Source organism: Triplophysa dalaica, chromosome 3 (assembly GCF_015846415.1).
Source record: "Triplophysa dalaica isolate WHDGS20190420 chromosome 3, ASM1584641v1, whole genome shotgun sequence".
NCBI classification, from domain to species: domain Eukaryota; kingdom Metazoa; phylum Chordata; class Actinopteri; order Cypriniformes; family Nemacheilidae; genus Triplophysa; species Triplophysa dalaica.
Window position 1 is genome coordinate 5,019,070 of NC_079544.1, and position 12,177 is coordinate 5,031,246.

Genomic DNA, 12,177 nt, shown 5'->3' on the forward strand with positions numbered 1-12,177 from the left:
TCAATCACATTAGGACGAGGTTAAGAACAAATTCATGTGCTTACGCAGGTGTTGTGAGTTAGGCAAAAGGTGAGCAGTTCAAATGTGGGTAAAAATACGAAAAATCAACGCAATTATTAGTGGAAGAAATTTTGAAATGGTCTCAATTTTTTCCACGGTTTCCACTATGTAATATAGTAGCTACACATTATACGTTCTTAGTGCTTCATTTTCATCTACAGTTTTTTGTTATCCCTGAACCTCAGTGTTACTATTTCATGTGTAATTTCAGAATAAAACAGACTTGTTTTATGTACTTTTCGGCCTATTTTGGGAACACGTATTCCCTGTAGAATTGTTTTATGAACACTCTGACTCTTCGTTCCTGCCGGTCTGTCTTCTCTTGATCTGACATGTTGCTAAGCAGAACACTCTCATTGAACTGAATACCCATTGGGAACAAAATAAATTATATCACAGCACATGTGTTCTGAATGCTCTCCACCAGATCCAGCAGGTCTTTTCCATAATAGACTCATGATAAATGAGAGGTCAGTTCAGGTTGTGTTTCGTGCTATGATCACAATTTGATTTTCAGAGAGGCCATTGGTCTTGTATCTCACGTAGCTCGAAGAGATTTTTAGCTTCTGGTTTTTATGTATAAGTATTTAAACTTGATCGAAGGTGTTACCATTCGAAGGTTCATTTTGGGGTAAAAATAATCAGAAATCAATTATTGAGAAAAATATTTAGACAATTCAGTGTTCAAAACGATTGTCTTCTTACCCTTATTCACAACAGTAATCTTATAATTCTGATTTATAATTTGCGCTGTCGGGTAGCCCCATGCTGGAAATTTGAAAAAAAAAAATGCCTCATTACATCATGTCCGTAAACACAAAGGAAGAGGAACAAAAGAACAAAAGCGGCAGATATTGTATGTGTTCGAACGACATGTTTCAGATATATTTCTTGCAAGACGTAAAGTAGGCGGTATTTTCCTTTTTATTTAGAATTTTTGTCTACATCAGGGATGACGCCTTATCAAATGCTATATTAGTCATGTTTTTTAATGTTTCGCATTGTATCTGGTATTGACATTGTCACGTTACTGTCATGTTGATTCATCCATGCAGAGCCGCAGTGCCAAAGCACTGAAGATGATAACGATGCGTATAACGGACATTTTATGTTTCAAACTGAGATGGCGACAAAGAGGCCAAAGTTAAGGATTGCAGCTTTAAATTGAAACAACATTTTTTTTTTAAGTGTTTTACTTTACAATAAGGTTGCACTTGATATAAGGATAGTTCATCCAAACATTTTCATTATTTATTCATCCTTATTTCATTTTAACACTGCATGATATTCTTGGTAACCTACTGTATGTTGGTAGCCGAGCAACATTGGCCCCCATTGACTTCCATTGTATGGACCTCTTGGATTTAACGTTTTGATTTTTTTGGGGCTACCAATTAAAGTTTATTTAACTGCTGCATACCAACCCCCTGCATTTATTTCTGCGGCTTCCTTCGGAAGCGTACAGATGATGCCACAGGTTTACGAAGAACCACTCTTCACATTCCTTGCTGCAAATATGGTTAGAAGAGCGGTCATTTGATTCCTTACAGTGCATGCACTGGGTTTCTTCATCCTAATATAATGGAAAGAGTTGACAACGCACACCCACAAAAGACCTGGAAGCACTTCATTTACCCTTTCAGTGTTGTGATGTTACCTAACAATTTGTTTTTTAGCTTTTATTTGGAAAAACAGAGAAAAGTTTACATTAGAGATGAAATGGAGGGGAACGTCATTAGCAGTCTTTTGGGAAGAGCCAATCAAGAGGCACATACTTCTGTGAAGTCAGGTGCCAGCACTAACACAGAGCCTCGAAAGCCCATGTTTCCACAAAAACATGCTGTTGGCATGGAGATTTTGTTTATTCTATCTTTCGCTCAGCATTAGACACGGCCGGTCAGGCAACCTGTGGAGGGTTTCCTCCCTCACATCAATGAGACGTTTGGGGATTTCACATCTCCACACTCCATGTGAGGTGAAAAGAGATCTCGATCGGTCTGGGGGATTTCTCGCTTTCTTCTCGTCATTCTCTCGTCACATCTGAGACAGTGAACACTTGAAACTGTTGCTAGGGGTTAATTGTGTTTTTGGAAAATACATTTTTTTTAATGACTCATAGAGGGATTTTCTTTTCAATAAATTCATGCAATCTAAATCCAGTTTCGGATACTACCCAGAAACGTTGCGGGGTTGCCTACTAAAAGCCCTCTTGGAGAGGAATCCAGGAGAAATAATTTTAAGATAGACAGCTCAGCTTTACTTGACACTGCTTCTCGGGTGGAACAGTATATCTGACTCTATCAGAGGAGGTATTGCATATTAGTGAGAGGATATTTACGATTTGTATTAATGTTTATGCCGCACCGTAAGTCAATGTGTGTAAAACGGTTATAAGATATGACCAAATAAATCTGTTGAGGAAAAACAGAAAAGCATCAATCAATTTATTGGAAAGTTTTTGTTCTTGTGAAATAAGGCAGCTCTAGAACGGATGTGTTTCAGTGCTTTAAAAGTACAGTTTGTAAGAATTTTGCAGTAAAATATCCAAAAACCACTAGGCCAATAATATATATTTTTTTTCAGCAGAGTACTTACAATATGTCAAATGTTTCCAACTGCTTTTAAATCCTGAGAAAATCACCATTCTAAACAGTGGACCGGGGCCGTTTAGTCTCCTGTCAATAGCGTCATATCTGCTTTACCCTTTGTTACCGCCTTTACTGACGTAGCAACCGCGTGACACTGTCGTAGACAGATGCGGAAGTAGTTTGTAGCGTCGGTCTGTCTGAAATTATTGCAAATGATGTGGTGACGTTCAAAATGACCTTTACTATGATTGATTTGAACACAACTGCGCAGTGTTATCACACAATAGAATCTCACAATTACGGTAACATCTATGACTAACAATTTAGTTACATTACTTGGGTCTAATTCATTATTATAAAATAAAATGATATCATCAAACGCAACATTTATAAAACTTTACTACTTTACCTCTTCCGCTAACATGATTTCTCGTTCCTGTCTGATTGATATATCAGCGGTACCATCAGCGCTGGAGTTGGAAGACATCAGCAGCATTTAACACTGTCAATCACCATATACTGCTAGCAACCCTGTCATCTGTTGGAATCTCAGTCACCCCTTGACGCTGGTTCAAATCCTACCTCTCCACAGATCCTTCAGGGTGACATGGAGGGGCTGGCTGTCCACTGCTCACCACATGATCACTGGGGTCCCTCAGGGATCGGTGCTTGGACCGCTGCTTTTTTCCATGTACACAACATCTTTGGGGCCCATCATACTGGCACACGGCTTCTCGTATCACTGTTATGCTGATGACACCCAGATCTACATCTCGTTTCACCCGGACGAATACCACTCTAGCAGCTCCCATTACAGCCTGCCTAGAAGACATCTTAGCTTGAATGAAAGACCATCACCTCCAGCTGAACTATGCCAAGATAGAACTACTCGTGTTTCCGGCACACCCCACGGTGCAACACGATCTCACCATCCAACTTGGCCGTACCACAATCACTCCTTCCAAAACAGCCTGGAACCTCGGAGTCATATTTGATGAACAGCTGTCCTTCAATGATCACATTGCAGAGACAATGTGATCATGTCCATGTGCCTTATTCAACATAAGAAAGGTTTAGGATTGCAACGATTGCACAGATCATCGATCAAAACTCAATCTATTTAAATCACACGGAGCACTGTGTTTCCCTAGACCATGATTAACGTTACTGACGCACAGCCCACAAACTCTGGAGATGTTATGTATCTAGTGGTTTTCATTTCTGCTCTGACAACCACGTGTGTGTGTGCATTAGAATGGTGAGAGATCATTGCGCTTGGTACAATCCTAGGACTTCAGCCAGCAAAGTTTATCCTGTCTTACTAGTGCCCATCACGGTACATATTACGTCCAAAGGCTGAAAGCGGTCTTTGTGATTGTTAAAACACATGTGCACCTGACAGGGCTGTACTGTGCGACATATAACTTTATGTATTAAGCAGTGTAGCACACTTGCATACAGTGTGTAAGGTGCATTAAACAGACCCGCTTGTTTGTTTGAAGTGCGTTTGTCATTGTACTTTTTTCTGTGTAACATTATGGCGCACAGCTATTTTACCTTACTTTTTTTGTCTACTTTGTGAATGAAACTTGTTGATCGGCTGTATTGAGTCCATATAACTATATAAGGACTTCTGGAGGAAGAATCCTGTTATTTAAACAAGCCATCTGGCTTTTCTGCGTGTCTGAGTAAATGAACAGCACAGTTTAACGTGCTACACCTGAGATTCTCATGGATTTGTCTGTGTCTGTGCTGTATGAGGACATGAACACATGAACTTCATCTCCAAAGTTGATCTGAGAGTTTATTTCAGAACATTTTACTGAGTGAAGCTAACACACACTAAAAAATAAGCGTCTTCCGACGACCTGCCAATATAAAAGTCTGGTTAACTACAGTCGTTTTATGTGTACAAATATATTACTATTTAATAGTAAAAGATTAAAAAACAGAACTTTGAACAATTAAAAATAATTAAGGTAAACTAAATGTACCATGCATAAGCTGAAGTTAGTTGTGCACCTTTGAAATCATTCTTTGTGATTTTATTTACGTTTCTTATTTGAAATATTTGTATTATATTGCATTTTGAATGTAATATTTATCAATGCAATTTCAGCAATTAATATGTTAGTTTTTCTAAAAAGGAAACAGATTAGTGTTTCATTTTAAGAGACCTTTCTTATTTTCTCTTGTATATTTGGTATTCCTTTTAATAAGAAAAAGTTCTTGCTATCCGAATACTCAATTAATCAATGGAATCATTGGTAGAATATTCGATTACTAAAATAATTGATAGCTGCAGCCCTAGAAAGGTTAGATCCTATCTCACTGAGCATGCGGCAGAACTCCTTGTCCAGGGCTTAATCTCAAGGATGGACTATTGCAATAATCTCTTTGCTGGTCTTCCTTCAAAGGCTATCAAACTGCTCCAGCTGGTTCAGAACGCAGCAGCACGCCTCGTCTTCCAACAGCCCAAAAGGGCTCATGTGACACCCCTTTTCATCTCTCTCCACTGGCTACCAGTTGAAGCCCGAATCAGATTCAAGTCACTAATGCTTGCCAACAGGACTATGACTGGATCTGCACCGGCATACTTTCACACCCTTCTACACTCCTACACCCCATCCAGAACCCTGCGTTCAGCAAACCAGCGGCGTCTTGTATTGCCTTCTCATAAGGATAGTAAATCGCTTTTCTGCTCATTCTCCTTCACAATTCGTTCCTGGTGGAACATTCTTCCTAACTTGGGCCGGTCAACGAAATCACTCACAACATTCAAAAAACTACTTAAAACACATCTCTTCTGTGAATACTTGACAGACAAATGAGAAAAAAAGAAATAAAAAATATAACCCTATCTCTTTCTCTCAACAGGTATTGGTCTAGATTTCGTTAAAACTTGTAACTTTGTATTAGCACCTATTGTATTATTAGCTCCTGAATGACATATTGATTATTTCTTCCTGAACTCCCTGAGTCGCTTTGGATAAAATGGTCTGCTAAATGACTAAATGTAAACATTTAAAATATTATAAATAAAGTATAATATATAATATTTGTTGTGTAATAATGAAATTGGGATAATGTACCATCAGCATCATTATGGCTAAACAAATCCTTTCAGGATGAGGCAGCATTCTTTACAATTATTTTTATTTTGAATTTATCACCGACTGTACATTAATTATCCTTTTTTATTTAAACTATACAAAAATACAATATATTATTTATCATTTTAAACGTCTATATTCCTCATTATTAAATATTTAAAATAGGAACATATTGTTTCTCTACTCCTGTTTCTTTAGTATACAAATAACATGAGATTTTCATTTTGAGGCTTCATTTTCGTGATATTCTTTGTTGACGTGGTCATCTAAATGTCTGTGGTGTCCGTTCTGTAAGGATCTTAACATTTCTTGGCCATAGTTTTGTTATGTGGCAGTTGTTTGTATGGTTCAGGTCAGATGATGTGGCCAAACTGAGTATAGAGTTTCAGATGGTTGACTGCAGTGTTATTTAACATTTTCTGGCAGTATTTCTTCTCACGCATTCCACACGTCATTCTCAGTTACTGTTACATGATTCTTTAGCTTAGGCATTCGGTCATTACGTTTTTCCAGATTTTCCTAACACAACATTAATAAATGACTTGTTTTACATCCAGATATTTTACTTAAACAATTCAGCACAGTAGTTTTATTGCAGTGTGCACCCTCTGTTTGTTGTTTAATTAGTCAATTCAAAATACTATGCAATATGCTGTAAATCAGAAAACTCAGAATTTGAGCTGAATGCATTCTGCATATTTTTGTGCAATATCTTTTCATCATGCACAGACAAGGCCTTATTTTATGGTGTCTATACAATGCAGTATTGCTCCAATCACTAAAATCTACTGGAGGTACTTGAATCAGCCCTGTTATATGTCCATGATCTGGCACGGTCTTCTCATTTAATTGATCATCATATTTTAAGTAATTGCTGCCTTGCTTACATGTGAAAATGGTCATCAACAATTTTTTTTGTAATTTGAGTTTACAGTTTTACTGTAGTTCTATTAATATTTGAATTCAGTTTTATTTGAACTAATTGATTATAGTTTATTTATTACTATTTTATTATGACCTTGTCGATTTATTTGTTATTTAGTGTTTCTGTCATTTCTAAAATAGTTTATTTAATTAAATTAGTTGTATTGTAGCTGTATTGATATTTTTAATTTGTTTTTATTTTTATTGTATTATTATTATTTAATTGTAGTTACTTCTTTAAAGTAATTTGTTTATTTAAAAAAATGATATGTTGCTGTATGATTTTATTTCATTTTTAACTTCATTTTAGGGCCTCAACTTAAACTTTATTGCTAAGAGAACATTTCTCATTTTCGTTGTTTCCCTTTTTCAGGTATTATTGAAAATTGAATTCATATAATTTAACAGAAATGTTTAAATAGTTAAAATAATTACTTTCAGTTTAGTTCAACTGTAACTCTGAATTGGACAATAGATAATATTAACTTTATATACTCATTTTATATTACATTTGTGCTTCTTTCCCAAAGATCCCAAGTTATTCATGATATATAAAGCGCTAATAAATGAACATCTTAATACATCAAATAAATCTTACATTTAAATCCCACGCACTAAATTAAAAATAAACAAACAAAGAAAAAGTGTATCAGCTTGAAACAAAAGAGTGAAAATGATATTGCTTACGACTTGACTAGCAGAAACATGCTAGGGAGATCATTTTGGATTGGGTGCCGCAGAGATCTTCCCTTAGAAACAGGTAAAAGCTGCAGACTTTGAAACCGCTCCACATTCACATCAGAGCCAAAAGTGTCTATGGCAGACTGCTGTTGTTTTCCTGTTGTTGGCAGGCGATCCTTTAGGTTAGGTGAAATCCTGTAGGAAGGCATTATGATGCATTTGAAGTGTTTATGTAAGTTAAATTTGATAATTGCAGTCCACTCCAGAAAGTTGAGCTAAGCTCCCCTTGGCATCACAAAGCGGACGCCATGCTCTCCTGCACACAGATGTCAGAAGTGTGACATTCAAGAAGCTGGAGGAAGTTACAAGTTAGGAAGTTTTGTTTGGAATAATAAGTGGACTTTTTATTTTTATGTGAACGGAATGGATGTTACCTACCAGAAAGTATTACAGAAATCTCTTTGGCAGGATTCATGCATTTCATTCCTCTGAGGTTTGAGGAACATCCCTAAAGTCTCTTGTTGAAGGAAAGTTACATTGATGTAACACATGTAAACAATAGTAAAATAAGTCAGTGACATGTTTTGGGCTGAAGTATGGTTCCCTTTGTACAGCAGCGTACTGTACGCGCACCGCCGGGATTCTGTTGCTTTGCGAACAAAGTACGCGCATGCACATTCAATTTCTTGCAGTAATGTGGCAATCATGTCCTGGGAGTATGGAGTCAAGCAGTAGAAGAAAACCTGACGTCTGTAGGCCTGAATGGTATTGCAATATGTCGTTATGCGCATGGGTCAAAACCCCTTTCTTATTTATTTTTATTAAATAACACAATAAACAACATGATGTACATTATGCAGAACACATAAATATACAATACATATTCTATAACATGTACAACCAGGAACAAAAAGACAGAGTCCAATGTCACTTCCGGTTGCGAAACGCTGACAGGATGCAGATTTTTATTATTATTCATTGCTTAGAACATAACAATACATCATTGTCATTCATTTACAAATCATAAAACAATAAGTACAAGCCAGGGTCTTTCAGTCCAGTTTGAGTGCCAAGTCCTTAAATAAATCCATTTTCCTTATTTCTTAAGAATTTGTATTCAATAGATTCAAAGTATATTTTAATTTCTATTAATACATTTTTTAATAAAATAAAAAAGCATGTTTGTTTCACAATTTTAAAAAACAAAATAAGACTTTATACTTGAATTGAAAATTGGGGTTCAGATGGCATTTTATAAAATCAAGAACATCGCACCAAAATGTCATTGTATAACTGCAATTCCAAAACAAATCTACCGACGTTTCCAGTTATACCACAGGCATTACAGGTCCGGTCCATTGATTGTTTGTATATATAACAAAATATGCGATTTTGTATTTAAAGGTTCCTCATATTTGTCATAATGATTACAGGATGTATGCACCATAAAGAAAATGTTATTGCTCACAGGTTACTCGAATCTCACAACATCTGCTGGTACTGTATTCTCAGTTTCGTTTCTTTTCAATATAAAAAAATAGACGTTTCTCCTAAAATTGCATTAGGGAAATAATAATTGTAACAGATCGGCAACATACAAATAAATACATAAAACATGGAGGTGTAAAAGTTATGTTTATATAGATGAAATAATTTGGATTTGGGTCTTTTTGATGGAAATAATTGCAATTATGATTGAGTTCACGTTGCAATATTTCATTATTTTAACTCTTGATTGCCGACTTGACATGTCTGAGCTCAGTTTCTGAAATACTAATGGAGACATTTCTGAGATTTCTGAGATATTTTTCTCAGGAGAAACATCAGAAGCACGGGGGACTTACAGTACGCTAAGAAAATAGTTTCCATTTTCTCTTTGTTAAATGTAGGAGAAATAATTGAGGTATTAAAAATATTAAAATAAAGGATTGTATGTGATTTAAATACATTTTCTTTCATATTGGTCATTGAAGCTTATTGAAAACCTAAACTATTATTAAAGATCGTTTTAATAGTAACATACTAAAAAAATTGTGTTTTGAACTGATCAAGTGCTCAGAAAACAGTATTACACAATATTTATCTCATTTAATATCCTGATATTACTGATGAGCACCACAATTCACATCTTCTCGAACATCACATAACCACCTTGCCAACTATAAGAAAACTGTTTTTATAACACATGTACATGAAAGATAAACTATTTCAGCCAATAACGGAATTCCTTGCTTTGATTTGTTTCTAAAGCCGTTTGAGGGAGATGGTTGGTGTGACACTATTAACAACAGAGCCTACTGCCAGTACGATGGAGGAGACTGCTGTCCATCCACACTCTCATCTAGAAAGGTAAATCAAATCCTAGATCTTATCTGAAAGGCTTCTCCATTCATCCTCCATACATAACATATACATAACGCCGTCCATAACAATGTTTGTCGTGCAAAACACTATTTATTAAAGTTTGATTTCTTATAAATGCATCATTAGTCGCGCGGGTGGTGTACAGCCTCAGAGAAAATAAGCTCGAGGGAAGTGTCTGTCATAAATACATGACTGGCTGGTACAGCTTTTATTAGCAGAGAGCCAGGTGTCAGCGGTCACGGGCAACTGTGAAACAGTGTTTTTTTAACAAGCGGAGACTGAGAAAGTGAAATAAACCGTGAGGGACGGCATCGTGCCACCGTGGGTCCAGCGGAACTGGCACGCTCCTGTTTACGCAGGCCGTGGAAAACTCTGCTGCAGAGGGAGTGTGTTGGTGGGGCAGTCTGGTTTAACAGCGTCTAGGATTAATGCCATGGAGGACGATGACAGCCAAGGCTGAACAATAAAGCACAAATTCTTCCTGTTTTTCTCCCGTGGCTGTCTTTTTACGAAATACTGTACCTACGACATGCACAGCACCATCCTAAGCGACTCACAGATGAGAGAGCATTAAAGCCGACTTTGTTTTCCTGTATTCTCTGTGGGCCATGCAAAGGCAAATATCGAGGCTTTGAATTTCAAGGATGACATTGTTATGGAAAAAAACATTCAAATGTCATATTGGGTAGATTTTTCATATTTTGAGAAAATGATGTGTTAATAAATTCCATCTCACACAGTGCATCCTCTATCTTCAAAAGAAATGCGCTGAGCATAAATGTGCATGATATACATCAATGAGACAATAACAAACATCAGGTAAAAGCTGAGCTGAGGCCTGTTTCTGCATTTCGTGTTTACTTTTCCTGCTGTAGACCTCTTAGCTGGAAATTTTAGTTTATTTTGCAACCTGTGGTGATGGCATGAATCCTGGACAAGAATCTCCTCCTGTTGATTCTTAACATGTGTTCATCTGCTCACCTCCTTTACTCATCTGCTCACAGTCAGGCGAAGCGATGATATCCGCTAAAGGACCGCTGTCCCGGTGTCATCCATCTTTCTAACATTGAAACCGTTTACGTGTGAACAAACTAATACTCATAACTTCAAAGTTTAAAAAGGGGACAAGTTTGTTTGTAAATGCAAAAATATGATTTATTAATAGTATATACTGTAAATATTACACTACAATAGTTGCACGTATGTATCTGATTATCTCATATTTATGATATGATATGTATTCTTTTAAATCAATAGAGTACTATTCTATTCAATATTGGTTGAGTAATTTGGTCAACGGTCGATACGTATCGAACATCTGGAAATGGGTTACGCTCATTATTTTGATCTACTGCAATGCCTCAAAGTATTTTCTAGCAGAATTATCCAAACCACACTTTGATCTCTTGTTCAAAGACTGCGTGTGGTTCCCACATACCGTATCAGATGTTTGCAGGGAAATACGTTTTTGGAAGTTGTTTGTAAAGCTGCGCGTCTGATTGATTGACAGGTCATTCAGTTCGGGGTAGATTGCGATCACGACGAGTGCACCTGCCGTGACCCCGAAGCCGAGGAGAACAGGGGCACAGCCAAGAAGAAGAAGGAGCCAGAAGTGCTGTGAATGATAGCGAGCAGACAGCTCTAATAACTGGCTCGAGAAGAAAAACGTCAAACAACAACCCAAGTTTCGCTCCCTTCACATGAACAGAGGAGCTGTGATCAAGAGCAGTAACTCAAACCACACAATTGGATAAAAACAATCCTATTCAACACCAATCTATTCAATAACACCTCATGTATGTCCTAAATCTCTAACATAGAGCGTAGGTGTAGATATGAGCAATATTTTACCCCGCATCGTAGAACACAAGTCTGTTTGTTTCACATGTAGCTCGTTTTTTATGAACATTTTATACAAATATTAAACAAATAGATCTTGCTTGTTGTGCGCCAGGTTCTTTTAATGTTTTCACATATATCAATGTCTTTGATCTGTCAATGCAGTTGTATAAACAAATTATTTGTCATTTCCTTCAGCAACCCTCCCTTTTTCCTTAGTTCATATTCAGGTGGGATCTCTGAGCCAAAGCCCATCTGTTAACCCCCCCATCATTACATTATTACATGCGACACGTGTGCATTGTTTTATAAAGATTCCTTTCCAGTGATTGTTATTGAAATATACTATTTTTGTATGCTCTTCTGTCTGTAAAAGTGTAGTTTAAACATATTATCAATAAAGTATACAGTGTAAAGTACGTTTTTTATTATCATTCTCATGAAGTTAGATTTCAAAATATGTAAGTCATGTAATGTGTTCAAAGCCATTTCTAATTCATTTGGGTTCTTTTATTTCAGAATATGAAAAGAAGCAAGACATGATCAAATGTACACAACTTCCTAAAATTATAATTTTAATAACACTGGTTTAGAAACTATTCGGTAAT

At 36.5% G+C, this 12,177-nt stretch overlaps 1 protein-coding gene across 2 annotated transcripts in view; it reads left to right on the forward strand.

Annotated features, from left to right (window-relative positions):
* pappa2 (pappalysin 2) overlaps positions 1 to 12,007 on the forward strand; it is a 59,751-nt gene extending 47,744 nt beyond the window's left edge. Inside the window, exons 22-23 of one of the 2 annotated variants that reach the window (XM_056742682.1) lie at positions 9,617 to 9,715; positions 11,241 to 12,007. In XM_056742682.1, the coding sequence (XP_056598660.1) occupies positions 9,617 to 9,715; positions 11,241 to 11,351 (210 nt within the window). In that variant the 3' untranslated portion in view covers positions 11,352 to 12,007. The remainder of the gene's footprint in view (positions 1 to 9,616; positions 9,716 to 11,240) is intronic. The other variant, XM_056742683.1, reaches the window with a different exon arrangement.
* The last annotated feature ends 170 nt before the right edge of the window (positions 12,008 to 12,177 follow it).